This window comes from Hyperoodon ampullatus, assembly GCF_949752795.1.
Source record: "Hyperoodon ampullatus genome assembly, chromosome: 10".
NCBI classification, from domain to species: Eukaryota; Metazoa; Chordata; class Mammalia; order Artiodactyla; family Ziphiidae; genus Hyperoodon; species Hyperoodon ampullatus.
In genome coordinates, this window is record NC_136923.1 from 31,344,804 (window position 1) to 31,365,169 (window position 20,366).

A 20,366-nucleotide genomic window follows, 5' to 3' on the forward strand; every position below is an offset into this window, starting at 1 on the left:
CACTTAACACAATTATAATTTAAATATTTGTGGTATAACTTGTTCCATATTCTCTGCTAGGTATAAGCTTCAGTAAGGCCGGCACAGAGTCACTCTGGCTCACCACTGCATTCCCAGCCACTAGATGAAGATGAGTGCCTGACACATAGTAGAGGCTCAATAAGTATTTACTGAATGATGAAATGAGTAAATGAATGATACAGGCAGACCATGCCCTCTAATACTCACAGTTCAGCACGATTTAATTTTTATGTAGGATCTATGCTGTTTTCAGAATTAATCCTTATTTTTAAATTAAGCTGTAAATGCTTAAAAAATAAAATAACGTAACCTAGTAATAGGGCCTGGAGAAGGGGGTTGTTTAGTGGGGAGATGAGTTAAGTTCTATTTAGGTCTATCAGAACATCCAACTACCAGGTTTAAAGCTCCTTCATAGTTTGGGATCGCAAAAATGAAACTAAGACCCCTTTCCTCTTTCTCACAAATGAGACTTTCTCTACAAAGTCTCAAAGTTTGACAGTCAGTAGTTGCTGAATGATTAGGCTCTATTTTAAAATAATAAATCAGTAGTTTTTTTTCTTGGATTTCTTCTTTTATTGAAGGTTTTATACTGTCCACAGTTTCCCTCAATGAATAATCCAATAAATAGTGAGACATTCTGAGAGCAAAGAGAGAGTAGATACAGAGAAAGGAAAAATGATACAGAGGGGATTTGAGCCTTTTAATGTGAAATCTGATTTGCATGTCAACCACGTTCCTGTAGGATTCAGATTAGAGTTTTGTAATAGTCTCTGCCTTGTTCTATCTTTCATAAAAGCTTATGGAGTTTTGGTTACCAGAATTTGCTGTGTCTTTCCCTTGTTAGTTGGAAACTCAGCTTTTCTTTTGGATACAGTTCAAACTTTGTATGGCATTATACATTCACAAGCCCTATGAGCTAAAGTTTCCATGATTTCTCTTCATAGGATTCAGAATCTTATTAGCCTACAGAATTCTCTTCCTCTATTAATATAAAATCTTAGTTTATCAATATTGGCATTGATGTGGAAATTATCTTTTTCTACCTCAGAGAAGTCTGAAATGACATGTCAGATACACATCTGGAGTTAGTCTACTTATTTTCCAAAAGTTTTCTATTTTGAGAATTCATTTACTCAATTACTTTACTAAATGTCGATGACAAATAAGAAATGAATGGACAAAGAATACCTGAAAACTACGATTTGTAAAGCCAGTGGCATTTGTAATTACTGGAGCATTAAGATACTTAGAAATCATGACACTGCTGATGAGCATTTAAGTTTTTAGCTAAATGATTCATTTTCCTTTTCAAGATTAGGACATTAAGATCTAATTAGGGAATTGCCATGGCTTGGATGTACAAAAACCTAACATCATTTGCCTTTATATACATGGTTAGAGTTTATACATACCTAAGGATGTTTTTGAGGGATGAATTTGGTTGAATTTTTCTTACTACTCACATTCACATATACACACACCAAATTTTTTCACTAGATTCTAAAAATAGAAACTCTTTCCTAATAAAAATTAAACACAAATTATTCTGAAGAAGAAAATAAAAACTATGCTTAAGCTAATCATGAAAAGTTATTTTACATTTTGGTATATTTCCTTCTAGTCCTTTTGCCATTCATACATTTTATTTAGTGATTTTCTAAAATCATTAAGTTGAGATAGAGTTTTGGATATGTTACTTTCATTTAACTTCCTGTCTTGAGCCTTTCCCATATCATCAAGCTATCTTCATAAATACAATTCTCTGTGACTCTTTACTGAAAATTCCAGTTGCTTCCTTTTTCAGAAATTATACTTATTTACATAGATCTTCATCTGAGTTTCTGATTTGTTTACTTTAGAATACATTCATAAAGTGAAATTACTGAGTAAAATGCCATGGACATTTTTAAGGCTTTTGATGCACACAGTAAAATTGCTTTTTGGAATGCTAATAGCAACTTAATTCCTACTTGCTACATATGACAAAGCTTAATATCTTTGCGACAAAATAGATCATATAAATAACTTTTTAAAATGCTATAAAAGTAAAATGGGTTAACATGAACAGAAAATTTACTATAATGAAAACTTAAATATCCATATAAACATATATGAATAATATTAAATCTCATTGGAAATACAAACTATAATAATGAAAATACTATTTTAATTAAACTATTTTTTTCTTTGAAAGTATTTGAAGGTAGGATGTTAACATTAGGGGAAGCTGGGTAAAGGGTATATTGGAACTCTGTACTATTTTTGTAACTTTTCTGTAAGTCTAAAATTATTTCAAAATAAAAAGTTTAAAAATTGACTCATATAATGGCTCTAGGTGCTTATTCGGTAATGTCATTGTACTTATTGACCTTGTATAAATGAGCCAGTGTACTCCCAGAAACCTTTCTTGGAGCATACCTAGCTAGTTCTTCTTTCGAGTACCACTCTAGTATTAAAAAACAAATATAAAATGTTTCCAGTCAATGCTCTCATTTATTGCAGTAGTCTCTGAACCTGTTCCATATGTTAAGTACTGTATCTCATTTAATCCTTTCTACAGTCCTAGAAAGTAAACATTAATATTATCATGCTCGTTTTACAGATGAGAAAACCAAGCCTGTAAGGTTGAGTAACTCATCCAAAGTTATACTCTAAAATGTTTTAATTTAATTGGTTTCATTTATAAGATATGTCCATTTGGCAGAAATGGCTTACATTTGGGGAATGAATGGTAGTCTTTATTTCCAACTGGATATGGTGTTCCCTTTCCAACAGATGAACCTACAGACATCATTCCACGAAGCTGCCAACTAACGACAGATGTTCCACAAGTCACACAGCTGCTAAACATGACTAAACTCCGCCAAACTGAAATAAAATTTGGAGGTCATACTCTAAGTTCAGCAGAATCAGGTATGTACTCAAGTATCTAAATTATAAGCACGTTTATTTGTAAGACCAAAAAGGGGTTGGGGGGTGGGGGTGGAACAGCCTTGTGACGATGCTTTATAGCTTGAGGTTAAATATTAAGTCACTTTAACATCAACTCAAGTCAGTGATAAGTCATTATTTTAAATTTCTCTTCTAGCAACTAAAATATCTTCTCGATTTTTACACAATAAGTCAAACATCCTGGGTTGTTCCTCTCTTTTTCCTGTATGCTTCCACGCCCTGCCAGTTATACCTCCCAAACGTCTCCCAAATCTGATCCTATTGCTACTTTCATTGTTCAGGTCCCCACTGTCACTCACCTCACCCTCCCAGTTAATCCTCACATTGCTGTCAGATTTCTCTTTCTGATAATAGAAATAGAAATGTGATCATGTCACTCTTTGATTAAAGACTTTTAATGCCTTTCCTACTATCTTAAAGACAAAATGAAAAAACCCTTGGAAACTCACACAAAGCCAACCTCCTCTATTCCAAACTTACTCCACAGTTTCATCTCCAGACCCTTTCTCTCATTTCCCATGTGTTAATTTCTGACCACTCTCTGGGCTTTCATATGTTTGTATTTTGGGATTGCTGTTTTGTTGGCCTAAAATGGCTTTTTTGCCTTTCTGCCTGGAAAAAACTCCCAATTCATCTTTCTAGATCCAATTCAAATGCCACGTCTTCTGTTCTAACAAGCATTGTTCTCCTCTTTTGATGCCTTTTGTTTTTTCTTTCTTTTTTTTTTTTGCAGTACTTTTTTTTTTTTTTTTTTTTTTTTTTGTGGTACGCGGGCCTCTCACTGCCGCGGCCTCTCCCATTGCGGAGCACAGGCTCCGGACGCGCAGGCCCAGCGGCCATGGCTCACGGGCCCAGCCGCTCCGCGGCATGTGGGATCCTCCCAGACCGGGGCACGAACCCGCTTCCCCTGCATCGGCAGGCGGACTCTCAACCACTGCGCCACCAGGGAAGCCCTGCAGTACTTTTTAATTAATATGTCTGCATTCCCCAATTAAGCATGACTTCCTCCAAAATGGCACTGAACCTCGTTCTTCTATATCCCTGGCATCTAACACAGTGCTTGCCATATATTAGGCCAGGGGCTGCAAACTCATATTACCACAAAAGCCAGTCAGAAAACATAAATTTACAATTGTTCCCAAACTCATTCTACGAGGCCACCATCACCCTTATACCGAAACCAGTCAAAGATGTGAGAAAGAAAGAAAACTACAGGGCAGTATCACTGATGAACATAGATGCAAAAATCTTCAACAAAATACTCACAAACAGAATCCAACAGCACATTAAAAGGATCATACACCATGATCAAGTGGGGTTTATCCCAGGAATGCAAGGATTCTTCAATATACGTAAATGAATCAATGTGATACACCATATTGAAAAATTGAAGGAGAAAAACCATATGATCATCTCAATAGATGCAGAAAAAGCTTTCGACAAAACTCAACACCAATTTATGATGAAAACCCTCTAGAAAGTAGGCATAGAGGGAACTTACCTCAACCTAATAAAGGCCATATATGACAAACCCACAGCCAACATCTCATCCTCAATGGTGAAAAACTGAAACCATTTGCACTAAGATCAGGAATAAGACAAGGTTGCCCACTCTCACCACTATTATTCAAAATAGTTTTGGAATTTTTAGCCACGGTAATCAGAGAAGAAGAAGAAATAAAAGGAATCCAAATCAGAAAAGAAGAAGTAAAGCTGTCACTGTTTGCAGATGACTTGATGCTATACATAGAGAATCCTAAAGATGCTACCAGAAAACTTCTAGAACTAATCAATGAATTTGGTAAAGTAGCAGGATACAAAATTAATGCACAGAAATCTCTTGCATTCCTATACACTAATGATGAAAAATCTGAAAGTGAAATTAAGAAAACACTCCCTTTTACCTTTGCAACCAAAAGAATAAAATATCTAGGAATAAACCTACCTAAGGAGACAAAAGACCTGTATGCAGGAAGTTATAAGACCCTGATGAAAGAAATTAAAGATTATACAAATAGATGGAGAGATATACCATGTTCTTGGATTGGAAGAACCAACACTGTGAAAATGACTATATTACCCAAAGCAATCTACAGATTCAATGTAATCCCTATCAAACTACCACTGGCATTTTCCACAGAAATAGAACAAAAAATCTCACAATTTATATGGAAACACAAAAGACCCCAAATAGCCAAAGCAATCTTGAGAAAGGAAAACAGAGCTAGAGGAATCAGGCTCTATGATGTCAGACTATACTACAAAGCTATAGTAATCAAGACGGTATGATACTCGCACAAAAACAGAAATATAGATCAATGGAACAGGATAGAAAGCCCAGAGATAAACCCACGCGCATATGGTCACCTTTTCTTTGATAAAGGAGACAAGAATACACAGTGGAGAAAAGACAGCCTCTTCAATAAATGGTGCTAAGAAAACTGGACAGCTACATGTGAAAGAATGAAATTAGAACACTCCCTAACACCGTACACAAAAATAAACTCAAAATGGATTAAAGACCTAAATATAAGGCCAGACACTATTAAACTCTTAGAGGAAAACACAGGCAGAACACTCTATGACATAAATCACAGCAAGATCCTTTCTGACCCACCTCCCAGAGAAATGGAAGTAAAAACAAAAATCAATAAATGGGACCTAATGAAACTTCAAAGCTTTTCACAGGAAAGGAAACCATAAACAAGACCAAAAGACAAACTTCAGAATGGGAGAAAATATTTGCAAATATTTTTATATAGTATAAGATATAAATCCACATTTTTGGTTTGGGGGCCTTTTTTTTTTTTAATTTGGATATCTAGTTGTTGTAGCCTTTGCTAAACAGTGTCCTTTTCTCCACAGCATTTCCTTTGCACCTTTGTCAAAAATCAGTTGTCAGTATACTTGTGGTTATATTTCTGGTCTCTTTATTCAGACTCTTTATTCTCTTTATTCTGTCTCATTTATCTATTTGCTTTTATGCCAATATCATGATTTTTATTACTATATGTTTATAAGTCTGGCATTCAGCTAGCGTGAGCCTTCCAGTTTTGTCCTTCTTTTTCAAAAATTATTTTAGGTATTATGGACTATGTGCATTTTAGTATGAATATTAGAATCAACATATGAATTTCTGCCAACAAGCCCTGTTGGGAATTTGATTGGGATTGTGCTGCATTTATAGATCACAATTTGAGGAGAATTGACATCTGAACAATATTGATTCTTCCAACTTCGGTTTTCTTTAATTTCTCTCAGCAATATTTTATAGTTTCAGGGTACAGTTCTTTTATAACTTTCTTCAGATTTATCCCTAAGTATTTTATATCTTTTGTTACTACTGATAAGTGGTAAGTTTTAAAATTTCTATTTCCAGTTGTTTGTTGCTAGTGTGTAAAATACATTGAAATTTTGTAAATTGATCTAGTATCCTGCAACTTTGCAAAACTTATTTACTACTAGTAGCTTTTTGTAGATCCCAGTAGACTTCCTACATAGATGATTATGTTGTGTGTGAACAAAGACAGTTTTACATTACCAATCTGAATGTCTCATTTCTTTTCCTTGCCTGATTGCACTGACTAAGACCTCCAGTACAAAGTTTAATAGAAGTGGCAAGAAAGGATAGCCCTGTCTTATTCCTGATCTTAGTGGAAAGGTATTCAGTCTTTCATGATTAAGTATGATGTTAGCTATTGAAATTTTATAGATGTCCTTAATCATGGTGAGCAAGTCCCTTTCATCACTAGTTTGCTGACAGTTTTTATTAGGAATGGATGTTGGATTTTGTCAAATGCATCTTCTATATTTATGAGAGCATCTTGTTTTTTTTTCTTTTTTAGTCTGTTAATACGGTGAATCACATTGATTGATTTTTTAATGTTAAACCAACCTTGCATTTCTGGGGAAAACCCTGCTTGGTCCTGACGCAAATATCCTTTTAGTCTATTGTTTGATTCAGTTTGTGTTCGTAGGGGATTATTGGACTATAGTTCTCTTTTTTTATAATGGCTTTGTCTGCTTTTGGTATCAGGGTGAAGCTGGCCTCATAGAATGAATTGGGAAATATTTCCTTCCCCTTTCCCCCACTCCTTAAAACTTTTTGAAAGAATTTGTGTTAAATTGGTATTATGTCTTTCTTAAATGTTTTGTGGAATTTATCAGCGTGAGAAAGTTTTTATAACCTGTAAATTCAATTTCTTTAATAGATAAAGAGTTTTTCAGGTTAACTATTTCTCTTTGCGTAAGCTTTGGTAATTTGTGTCCTACAGGGAATTTGTCCAGTTCATCTAAGTAGTTGGATGTATTGGCATAAAGTTGTTCATAATGTTGCCTTATTATCTGGAGAATCTATAGTGATACCACTACTATTCCTGATGTTAGAAATATGTATCTTTGCTCTATTTTCCCTGGTCAGTCTAACTAGAGGTTTATCATTCTTACTGATCTTCCCAAAGAACAAGCTTTTGGTTTCATTGATTCTTTCTACTGTTTTTCTATATTGTTTTATTTATTTTCACATTGATCTTTATTATTCCTTTCTTCAGTTGTTTTGGGTTTCATTTGCTCTCCTCTTTCTATCCTTAAGGTGGGAATCAAGGTCAATGATTTCAAACTTTTCTTTTTCTAATATAGCCATTTAGTGCTAGAAATCTCCCCATAAGTGCTGCTTTAGCAACATCCCACAAATTTTGGTATTGTATTTTTATTTCATTCTGTTCTAAATATCTTCTAATTTCATTTTTCATTTTTTCTTTGATCCATGGGTTACTTAGGAGTTAAGTGTGTTACTTAGTTCCCAAACATTTGAGATCTTTCTGTTATTGATTTATAATTTAATTCCAGTGTGACTTGAGAAAATCATTTATATGAAGTGATTTGTTTTAAATTTGTTGAGATTTGTCCTGAATAGAGTCTATCTCAGTAAATGTGCCATATGCTCTTGGTAAGAATGTAAATTTTGCTGTTGTTAGGAGTATTCAATAAATGTCATTTGGATTAAGTTACTTAAAAAAAAAAAAACTAGAAATTTCCTTAAAAATTAGGAGGTAGTTTTCCCAAGTGCCCTCCTTTCCACAGCACAGCAGTCTTACTGGATTTTTACTTCTTTTTAAATAAGGAGAGACTGACATCCATATCTCCTAACTCAATCGCAAACCGATAAAGGATCTAGCAAAACCATGAAATAGTAATCTAACCATAGTTGGCATTGGCGAGATCTTTATTAGAATTTCTTCTTTAGGTTGTACGTTATGAAAGCAAATTTCAAATCAAGAAACAAAATCTACTGTGAAGTAGAACCTTAAAAAAAGAGAGAGAGAGAGAGATTCTGACTTCAGGAAAAAACAAGACACTCTAATTTCTTCTTTCTAAACTCAGATTTTTGGTAATCCTTGTCTTAGGATTGTTGGTTAAAGAAATGCCACAATTAAAAAATGGGCCGAAGACCTGAATAGATATTTTTCTTAAAAAAAAAAAAAAAGTTTGTAATTAAAGTACTTTGCATAGCATGTGCACTCTCAAATTAGCCGCAGTTTCCCCCACGTTCTACATGTGCCTGCTTGTCACTTATATGTTACCTGCCTGGCATTCAAGCCACTTCATTTTGTCCCTCCTCTGCTTCCACCACCACTTTCTTCCCTCTGGAAAAGATTATTACAGAATTATATCCCATTCTTGATTCCTCAGGAACCCCATTAGTCTTCATCAAATACATTAATTATCATATTCATAAAGTTCTCATACTTATCCATATAATCACTATTAGACCCACTTTTCACATAGCAAAACAAAAGTTTTTAATTAGATAGCTTTACAAAACTGCACAGAGAATAAATAGTGGACAAGGAAAGAATCCCCTGCAATGCCCTCCTGGCCCACCAAAGGCAGTATCATGTGTGGTGAAAAGAGGGCAGGCACAAAGAGGCCTTGGGCATTTGGGTTCTGAGACCCTGCTCTGAGTGGACAGATCTCTAAACATCATGAGCCTCAGTTTCTTCATCTGTAGAGGTGGAATAATATCACACAAAGTGACTGGAAATTTCATAGAGATCATGTACACATCATCATACCCATCATCCTTTAGACCTCAGATTGAATGTCATTTCCCTCACCCTAAAGACTAGATATCAGCCCCCTGTTAAACACACTTTGAACCTTCCCTTCATAGCTCTTACCACAATTGTAATCATGTAGTTATTTATGACTTACTTGCTGTAATATCTGTCTTCCCCGTGAGACCCAGAGTGCCTTGGAGGAGGTGATGTGTCCACCTTATTCCCTATCTTATTCAGTACTTAGAGCAGTGGCTGCCCAGACTACGTGCCCAATCACTAATGAAAGAATGTGTGAATGAAGGGATAAATGATTGTGAATGGACTTCATAAACTGTTAAATGCTATTCAAGATGGAAGGTATTAATACCATATTTACTAAGCATTTACTCCCTACTAAGCACAGTATTTAGCATGTTACATGCATTGTTTCATATAATCTAACAAAAATGCCTTGACTTAAGTACTATTATTATCTCAATCTTATGGATGAAGAAAGTGAAGCTTAGAAAGTTTAAATACCTTGTCTAAAATAATATTGCTCTACTAGATCAGTCTTTTTTGTGTTTTTGACATTCCTTATAACAATGCATATATAATAAAATAAAAATTAATCCAATTCAAAATATGGATTCTGGTAGCAGGTTTAATTTTGATTCGATCATTAGATAATAGATGTAAGTCTTGAGCATGACCCCTGAATGATTAGAGTTGAAAATTCAGCAGGTTTTTCTGGTTAAACTTTGAAAACCTTGCAAACTTAAATGACTATAATAGTTAGAACATTGTACCTTGAGACAAAAATGAATGTTTATTATTCTAAAAGACAATTAGAGAGTAGACCCTCAGGTTTTATAATCTAACTACAAAGGCTGTACCCCTCAGTAAAATAGCAAAATAATTAATGGTAACATCTCTGACCTATACCCAGTTCATTCTCCACAAACTCAAGAAAATGAAACGCCTAGAGCATGACTTTAATCAAATCTTGATTTTTAACCTTATATTATATATATTGATATCAGGTCTTAAAAGAACTCCTTTTAGAATTCAAAAGGCATGCATTTCTGCTTGTAGTTTTCTTTCATTAAGATTTTTCTCATTATAGAAACTTCGTCCCTTTTACTTTTTATTTTAGAAACCAAAGGTCTAAGTTACTTTTCCTTGTAGGTTTTAATTAGGACCGTATTATCGTGGATACATAGCATGATACATGTTTATAGACATAATTATGACAATATGATTATAAACAGAATTATTAAAGTGAAACAGACTTTAAGAATGTGTATGTGTTAATTGTGCTAATAGTTTAAAAAGCCCTGCTAATTAAAGAGATACTAAATAGTGGATTATCGTATACTTTGCTTTGTGAAAAAAGGTATACTAAAATTTGGAAAATTTTAAAAATAGATTTCAATTTAAACACACAGTGGTAGATTGCTCTAAAGAAATCCTATAGTAGATCCTCTTATAAAATACAGAATAACATCTTATTTTCTGTGATTCAAGGAATTACATGGTATCAGGTTTAGTTGTAGCTTTAATAGCCATTGACTATCCAAGAGATAAGTCAATGACTCTTGACTGCTAAGCAAGAAATTCCTCTAAGAAGTTCAAGGTATTTAGGAATTTTCATTTTTTAAATAGCTATGAACTATTTAATATGTTCATTTTGTTGAAATTATAGCTGGAACTGTGTCAGTATGATTTTTTTAAATACTCCCCCAAAAGTTTTCCTTTTAATCTTTGGTACTGTCCACAATTTTGGTGAGATTTATCCATTGTCTACCATATGCTATGCTGGGCTCAGCAGATGAGTATACATGCAGTACCAAAAAAATGGTCTTTCTACTCAAAGAAACTTAAATTGTTTGGGGGCAGCCTGTATATAGATGAAGAATATGAAAAATCATCAAGGAAACTGACCTAGTACAATGTTTGAACAGAAAGATATGCCCATAAGCCAAATGATTCGTGTGACTGGAACTTTAAACAAAAAAAAAGAAAAAGGCTTCTATTCTGGTACTGAAAATTCCCATGTAGGCCTATGCCATGTCCCATACATGGTATCCATACGTTTGTTCTCTACATCTGTGTCTCTCTTTCTGCTTTGCAAATAAGTTCATCTGTACCATTTTTCTAGATTCTACATATAAGCGATATTATATAATATTTTTTCTCTTTCTGACTTACTTCACTCTGTATGACAATCTCTAGGTCTATCCACGTCTTCACAAATGGCACAATTTCATTCCTCTTTATGGCTGAGTAATGTTCCACTGTATATATGTACCACATCTTCTTTATCCATACCTCTGTTGATGGACATTTAGGTTGCTTCCATGTCCTGGCTATTGTAAATAGTGCTGCAGTGAACATTGGGGTTCATGTAACTTTTTGAATTATGGTTTTCTTTGGGTATATGCCCAGGAGTGGAATTGCTAGGTCATATGGTAGTTCTATTTTTAGTTTTTTAAGGAACCTCCATACTGTTCTCCATAGTGGCTGTAACAATTTACATTCCCACCAACAGTGCAGGAGGGTACCCTTTTCTCCACACCCTCTCCAGCATTTATTGTTTGTAGATTTTTTGATGATGGTCATTCTGACCAGTATGAGGTGATACCTCATTGTAATCTTGATTTGCATTTCTCTAATAATTAGTGATGTTGAGCAGCTTTTCATGTGCTTCTTGGCAATCTGTATGTCTTCTTTGGAGAAATGTCATTTACGTCTTCTGCCCATTTTTGGATTGAGTTGTTTGTTTTTTTGATATTGAGCTGCAGGAGCTGTTTGTATATTTTGGAGATTCATCCTTTGTCCGTTACTTTGCTTGCAAATATTTTCTTTCATTCTGAGGGTTATCTTTTCATCTTGTTTATGGTTTCCTTTGCTGTGCCAAAGCTTTTAAGCTTCATTAGGTCCCATTTGTTTATTTTTGTTTTTATTTTCATTACTCTAGAAGGTGGGTCAAAAAAGATCTTGCTATCTTGCTATATCAAAGTATGTTCTGCCTATGTTTTCCTCTAAGAGTTTTATAGCATCCTGCCTTACATTTAGGTCTTTAATCCATTTTGAGTTTATTTTTGTGTATGGTGTTAGGGAGTGTTCTAATTTCATTCTTTTACATGTTGCTGTCCAGTTTTCCCAGCACCACTTATTGAAGAGACTGTCTTTTCTCCATTGTATAATCTCGCCTCCTTTGTCATAGGTTAGGTGACCATAAGTGGGTTTATCTCTGGGCTTTCTATCCTGTTCCATTGATCTATATTTCTGTTTTTGTGCCAGTACATACTGTCTTTGTGCCAGTACCATACATACTTGTAGCTTTGTAGTATAGCCTGAAGTCGGGGAGCCTGATTCCTCCAGCTCAGTTTTTCTTTCTCAAGATTGGTTTGGCTGTTCAGGGTCTTTTGTGATTTTTCACAGAATTAGAATAAAAGCTTTCTGAAGTAAATTCTACTCATTAGTTCTGATTCTGCCATTTGGACAAATGGAATCACTACCTAATAGGGCTTCAGGAATTTGAAGAAAACTAGAATGGTATTTCTCCCCACCACTTTGCCAGCCACCTTAGATCCTCTGTCCAGCAAAAATTCTTTTTATTTATTTATTTATTTATTTATTTTTGCGGTACGCGGGCCTCTCACTGCTGCGGCCTCTCCCGTTGCGGAGCACAGGCCCCAGACGCGCAGGCTCAGTGGCCATGGCTCACGGGCCTAGCCACTCCATGGCCCGTGGGATCCTCCCAGACCGGGGCACGAACTCGTGTCCCCTGCATCAGCAGGCGGACTCTCAACCCCTGCACCACCAGGGAAGCCCCAGCAAAAATTCTTTTAGATCAACTCAGCAGTGTAGCCCTTGCCCATGTCTTCAGCTTCATCTATTACAAACACAGAAACAGACCCCCCACAACACCTATATACCCACTCAGATTACTTCCACTCAGATCTAAATGTTGTCTTCCTAAGCATGATATGTTTTCACAAACTTTTGTGCATTTTCTCATGACTGTTACATAGGAATGGTTTTTAATTCCACCACTTATAAAATTACAGTTCTCTAGCAGAAGCGAATGAGACCAACTAGCTAACCATAGGAATTTTTTTCAGGAGAATAGATCAGACAAGAAGTTGCCAGTAGCTCATATATGTCCAGAACTGTAGGACAAATTTAGACTTACTCAGGGCCAACATTGTAATATTCAAGTTGGTCCTGTCTTGCAAGCAGGACATGGCAGAAGGTTTTCTAGGCTGTGGGCCATGTTCTGAGTTAAAAGCTGTCACTCTCACCTGCTGTTTTAGTCAGAGAAGGCTGCCTGCACTCACACAGAACTCCACAGTCCTAGTCCACTCAGGAGTTCCTTGGGCATCCCTCCATATGGTCTTTCAGAGACTCGGGCTTCTTTCGTCTAGTGGCTCCTCTGGGAGCCTTGAAGTCCTCCGCTGGATCTTTTGCATCTTGTCAAGAGATGAGGGAGGAGAGAGCATGGGGATTATGCAGGAAGTTTTAGGAGCAGGAGATGGTTTACATTTCACATATTCCACTTCTCACGTTCCATTAACCAGAACTCAGTTACATGACCCATATAACTGCAAGGAAGGCTCGGAAATGTAATTTAGCTGTGTGCCCAGAAGGAAAAGGCAGCAGGGTTTGGTGAGCACGCCTTCCTTATCCTTGAGGTGATACCAGTTTGCTCTCTTTCTCCCCAAAACCTTCAGTGATTCCCTGTTGCCTACCGAATTTAGAACAGGCTCTTAGCGACCCGAGCCTACCCTTCCAGCTAAACTGGTGATTTCATTATTCCCCAAGCATACCCTACCCTTTCACTCTTCCATGCCTTTATTCAGGCACTTTCTTCTGCCTTGGGCACCCTACATCTCTTATTCTTGAAATCTTATGTCATTCAAGGTCCATTCAAGAAGTCACTCTTCATTCCCACTGGTCTGCCTTATGTTTTAGTTACCTGTTTACTTGTACTATCACCTCCCTCCAGACTCCCTGAGGGCAAGCAATGTGTCTTATCCATTTTGCATCACTGACAACCTCTAGGAAGTGCCTGGGAGTGCTCAATGAAATATTTGTTCAGTTGAGTTAGTTTTATTTAAATTATTTCCTTAAAGAGAAAATGCAGTGTATTTTTCAGTAGCTTTCCTTTCTTTTCTCTTTTTCTATGAGGAAAAACGTTTGTGGTAGTGGTTCTCAGATGATATTGAGCACAAGAACCACTTGGGAGTTAATCTTAACCACTTGTTAAGATTGTAGATTTCTGTTGCCCCCCCCCACAAGATTCTAATTCTATAGATCTGATGTTGGACCCCAGTATCTTCATTTTTATAAGTGCCCTGGGAGCGTGGGAGAGTTAAAGCAGGGGAGGATTCACATCATATGACCCCTAGATTGTACTTTCAGAAATATTGCAACATGGTGTGTGTCATTACGCCCATTAATGGACTACTATTCCCTTCCTTTACCAAAACAGGTCAGTTCATTAACAGAGGAACAGGTAGCATGCGGAGCGGTAAAAATCAAGATGTTTGTCATATTGCCTTTGGATCCAAAGTTCTTGGACCACCTCCACTCTCTGGCAGAAGAAATAACATGAGGATATTCAGTGAGGTAGGAGCAAGGTTTGAACAGCTTATCTAAGCATGGATGGCATGGGAAGGGATGGGATTTTTCCCAATGCAGGGGGGAAAAAAAGAGGGAGAGAGACTACATGCCAAAAACAGAGGGCTTGAATAAATTTGGAACAGAAATTCTGGATTTTAAAAGACCTCAAAACTGTTTTCTTTTCGTCATGTCAACGCAATTAACATTTCTGAGCATTCTTTTTATTAAATATGTGCACAAAACTTAAAGGCAAATATATGTGAGCACATTTTGTGGTCTCCTTCAAAAAGGAGTTGGATCATCACCAGACACCTTATAATGAACAGATTCTCAAATGTTATATTTTTATTTTTAATTTCCTCTGAATTTCTGACATACACAGTGTTTTTCATTTCAACTCCTACCTACTAAAGATGGAGTGTAGCAAATGAGCACATTTTAATTTATGTGTCTATGAGATTTGGTTGTCTTCTGTTTTACCTTACATTATATTTATCTCCTATTTCTTTCTAATTTTCTACCATAATTTCCCTCTCCACCAACTTTTTAATCTTCTCATTTCCTCTAGTTCTTTTTTACCTCACTATTTGTCCAGCTATTATTTCTTCTATGTAGATTCTACAAGAAATAAATGTAATTCCTATATTTTAAAATATAGATTAATTCCTTTTCCTTATAGACAGTAAGATTTGTTGGGTCCAAAAATAACCAATCGTGCCAGCAGTCTACAGTAGAGAAGTGTGTTAACAGGGCAGAAATGTCCACCTTGCTGTTATCTGAGTCTGAGGCACAAGGAGATAAAGAAAATATTGGCCACATAAAGCAGACTATACCTATTCATGGTAAGAATCATGCATAAAGATTGATAGCTAGTGAAAACAGTGAGAAATGTTAAGATAAATCCATAGTTATATTCTTGACTAGATCTTAAGTCCAGAGAATTATCATTTAAAAATGAAAATGGTGGTGGATATTGAAATATGTTTAGGGGCTTCCCTGGTGGCACAGTGGTTGAGAGTCCGCCTGCCGATGCAGGGGACACGGGTTCGTGCCTTGGTCCGGGAAGATCCCACATGCCGCGGAGCGGCTGGGCCCGTGAGCCATGGCCGCTAAGCCTGCGCGTCCAGAGCCTGTGCTCCACAATGGGAGAGGCCACAACAGTGAGAGGCCCGCGTACCGCAAAAACAAACAAACAAACAAACAAAAAAAAAAGAAATATGTTTAGAATTCTTATACCATATATTATCTTCTGGAACCTGTCATTCTGTTTATTCTGTTATTTTACATTGCTGTAGTACCCTGTATTTTTACTTTCTGATAACAGTGAGAAAATAGTATAGTGTCCTATTATTGCTATGTCTTGGAAACCCCATGTACATTTTAAGTGTTCTTAGTTTTACCTTTTAATTAATCTCTTCCATTTGTAAAGTGCTCTTTATTTTCTCTCATTGGTACAAAAACAACCCTGTTGGTGAAAAAAACTTTTATCCCGTTCTATAGATTGAGAGTTCAGGGCTAAGAGAGTAAGTGATTTGCAATTTGTAATCACTGGAAAGAATTGAGACCAGAACCCAAGGCCTACCACTCCCTGTCAGTTTGTCCACTTTAACTGGTCTGACTTTTGTGAACATTGAAAAGGGGAGGCATTTGTGTTCATTTTATTTGATTTAGAAATTAACGATCACTGTTAGAGACTCTATCTCCCATGGAGTGTAAAACTGAGATAAGGAAATAAATAACATAGATATTCAGTCCCAGTTTTACCACTGTCTGTGAGACCTTAATCAAGTTTCTTAAACCCTATGAGCCTCAGTTTCCCCATCTGTAAATGGGGATACAATTACTACTAGCACTAGTAGTAGTAAGAAATAACAGCTGCCTCAGAGGTCAATATGAGGGTTCAGTGAGAACAGTCAGTCAAGCACATCATATTGTGCCAAGAATTTAAATGTTCAGAAAATATCAAATGCTGCTATGAATATTATTATTATTATTGTTACAGAATTAAATTACACTTAAGAATTCTTCAAGATTGATCTCAGTTCTGCAGGGTTCTTTTGGAAACTACCCTCTAAGCTCTTGTTGAATCAAACTTAAATCTTTTAAAGGAAAAATAATTTTTCTGTATTGGCTGTCAATTTCATTTTAAAATATTTTTTAATATAGCATGTTGCAAGATTGACATTAACCTAATACTTGTAGCTCTCTATATGGTTATATTACATGAATAAAATGTATTAATAGTTGGTTTTTCTTTAACACCTTTATTAGAGTATAATTGCTTTACAATGGTGTGTTAGTTTCTGCTTTATAACAAAGAGAATCAGCTATACATATACATATATCCCCATATCTCCTCCCCCTTGCATCTCCCTCCCACCCTCCCTATCCCACCCCTCTAGGTGGTCACAAAGCACCAAGCTGATCTCCCTGTGTTATGCGGCTCCTTCCCACCAGCTCTCTATTTTACATTTGGTAATGAAAGCCTGATACAATTCTAATATTGGAATAGAAATAAACACCTATTTCCTATAAAGGAGTAAGTTGTGTTTTTTATACAGCTTTACATTTTGTCAAAATGATTCATGAACATTCTCATTATAGCTATAATTATATTTACTGAGTTATTTCAAACTATATAGTACTTTCTGTTCTGGCTTTTTGTTCTTTGATATGAAAATGTACCAGCCAATCTGCATATTATGCATCCACATCCCCCTCAAGAACCATCAGCCGATAAGAATAATAACAGGAGAAGATTACAGTTAAAAAGAACCAGCAGAGAAAGGACAGAGACACCCAGCGGTATGGTACTAATTCAATACTATCTTATATCTGTATATTATTCAGAGCAATGGAATCTCTCTCTGCAGGTTGTAAATTTCCAGGGATTATGAACCAATTCATTTAAAATATAAATATCTGTTCTACAAGGATTATGGAAATCAAATTTTTTACAAAAGAATTGCTCTAGAGCCCTAACAGAGATTTGTTGGATTAAATAGACAGTACCACAAAAATAAAGGACTTCCTACTTCTACTCTCAAAGGCTGAATAAGCTTAAATTATTGATTTTTTTAAATGGCCCAAGTTTGATAGAAGTTCCTGCCTGCAGACTTCACTAAAATTGAACTTAACTCATAATTTTTCATTTTTCATTTATCTCTGCTCTTTTTAAATTGGGCCCTTTCTAGATTGTTTTTTACATTTGCTGTCTCTCCTTTTGGACTCCTTGCCATCTACTGTAATGTAGGTTAAAGTTTCAACTCTTTGTAACCAGTAAAGCATTAGAGAAATATAGTTGGCTATTATAGTTATTGCTTAAAATATTAGATTTGAGGCATGTATGTATAGATTTGTATACACATGCATTAGTCTATCCTGAATCAAGCCCAGAAAGTATCATGTACACATCTGTTAGCATAATTTCTCAAAAACGTAGGTTTCTTGGGTAGGCCAAAATTCTGCTTGCTAGGTTTCATGTTATTATTATAAAATAGATAGAAAAATTACTTCTGCAATAATGCCTGTATCCATTTTTCTTAAGGTGCTGAAAGAAAGAATCTCATTTAAAAGAGTTGAGTTCAGTAAAAATTGTAATTTAAAGAAAACACACTCCATTTTATATGGAACCAAAGTAAAAACTATAGGACCTTTTAAAAATTATATGGGTTTTGGAATTCCTTTTATTGCATATTGTAAAACTTAAATTTAAAATGTCCCCATGCAAATATCAAGGAATTTTAAGATGAACCTCTACAAAAATGCAGCTGAGTTCATCTTAAAATGCTCTCCTGAAAAAGAAAAAAACTGCATATAATCTGTATTGTCACCTCTTACTTGCTTTTCAATAATCAAATAGAAAAGTATACCACAGTACCATTCCTCAAAAATTAATGTATATATATATCAAAAGAAGTAATATAGAGGAAAATATTTATTCCAATAAAGGCAATTCTTCAGGAAATAACAGAAATGAACATAAAGCAACAACTGTCCTCACCACTGTGTCCCAACAGAGAACAGAGACATTGAACCCCAGCTCTCCAGCACCCCAGTCTCCTGATCAAGCAGGTTAGCATCTTTATTATACCATAATTGCTAATGATTAATAAAATATAAATATGTTAAATATTTCAAACCTGGTCATTTTGAAAAGTCATGATGCAGTCACTTGCTAGAATATATCATTTTTTTCAATCTCTTTTTAACCCCAATTTTATGTCAGACTTTAATGGATGAAGGAGTATTTTTATTTTCATGTTTTAATGCACAAGCGGTCCTGTTCAGAATGAAAGTTTAAAACTTTGAGGTTTTCACATAACATTGTCACCCTCCCCAAAGATTATCTATTGTTGCACTTCTCCAATCCTCTTTATAATGGAGACGATTGGAGTGTAGAGCATTGAACCCATCAACATATCTTGCCTAGCAGGTGTGTGGTACTTTTACAAAGGCAAATTGTTTTTGAGCTAGGGAAAAAGGAAAATAAATGAAAATTGTTTGTAGGTTGTCAGTCTTATATATGCAGTGTTGAAGCCTTCATTAAAATGTTAGGCGCAATTAGTGTCTCTAGCATAAATCTGACTGTGTAGAAAAACTAATTAGATGTTTAGGTGATCATTCTTGCATTTATCTTGTTTGCTGCAATATTGTGATTACACAGTAATTTACATATTTTCCTAAGAAAACACACCAAATTATTCATTACAATTGATATGGAAATACTTGAGGTAAAACTACAAATTCCAAAGAAACATGTGGTAGTGAGATAATTAGAGTTCTTTTGATGTGAGAACACTTCTTTTACTTTGACTTTTTGACAGTTAATAATATGTTTGGTGCTAGGTCATACAAGTTGTTTAATTGCATAATGAAGATTCCCAGGATCTTTTCCTCCTATTTTCTTTACGTATCCTTGTATGTAATGCAACACATTGGTTTTTATAATCGTATTCAAGGTTTACTAAAGCACCTACTGTGTTCACAAAGCACCTACTAGGTGCTTAGCACCAGGCAAAAGTTTGCTGTCCAAAAGAGGACAACCCAGTGAATCTATTCATTTCACCTCCCCACAGCTAACACTGACTCAGGACCCTCCACATTTTCTGTGTATGTGGTCAGATTGGGTATTGATATATTCAACCTGTTATTGACCATTTGCCTACAGAAAATATGAAAGCCTTGTCCCTAATAGATTTTCTCTAAGAAATGTATATTTATTGCCCTTTTTATAGGCAAGTTATGTTATATAATCATAGCCTTAGGTTAAGAAATAGGTGAATACAGTTGAGAAGAATACAGTTTTATTTGTGCCATCAATATAATTTTTATTAAAGGTCTTTTTGTTTGCTTTCTGCTTTTGCTTTTGTAGTGTTAGCTTTCAAGTTTCAAGTGAGCATATCTTAGCTCTTGGTTACTCTTCTTGTGATGATAAATATAATATAATTCAAGAGTCAGGAGTAAAATTACCACGTCTACATTGTGGTTCTGCAGAACATGAATTCTTATAAGATTTTCACCATTGACACAATGCAGCAAAAAATAAATTTAAAAAAAAAAGGACTAAGTTGAGAAAATGCTCAGCTTTTCCTGCTGCCATTCTAAAGAAGAAAGTAAGCCTGCTTTTAATAATGTTTATTATAGAGTTTTGTTTTTTCCAGGTCATAGAATTATAAAGTCTGTTTCAATGTTGAATAAAGATTAAAACTTTTTAAAGTTTTG

The 20,366-nt window shown here is 35.3% G+C and overlaps 1 protein-coding gene across 4 annotated transcripts in view; it reads left to right on the top strand.

Annotated features, from left to right (window-relative positions):
- CFAP20DC (CFAP20 domain containing) overlaps positions 1-20,366 on the top strand; it is a gene marked incomplete at both ends in the record, with an annotated part of 268,246 nt that overhangs the window by 142,478 nt on the left and 105,402 nt on the right. For 2 of the 4 annotated variants that reach the window (XM_079712102.1, XM_079712105.1), the window contains 5 exons: positions 2,770-2,934; positions 14,512-14,648; positions 15,322-15,484; positions 17,331-17,447; positions 18,594-18,716. In XM_079712102.1, the coding sequence (XP_079568228.1) occupies positions 2,770-2,934; positions 14,512-14,648; positions 15,322-15,484; positions 17,331-17,447; positions 18,594-18,716 (705 nt within the window). The remainder of the gene's footprint in view (positions 1-2,769; positions 2,935-14,511; positions 14,649-15,321; positions 15,485-17,330; positions 17,448-18,593; positions 18,717-20,366) is intronic. The other 2 variants (XM_079712103.1, XM_079712104.1) reach the window with 2 other exon arrangements.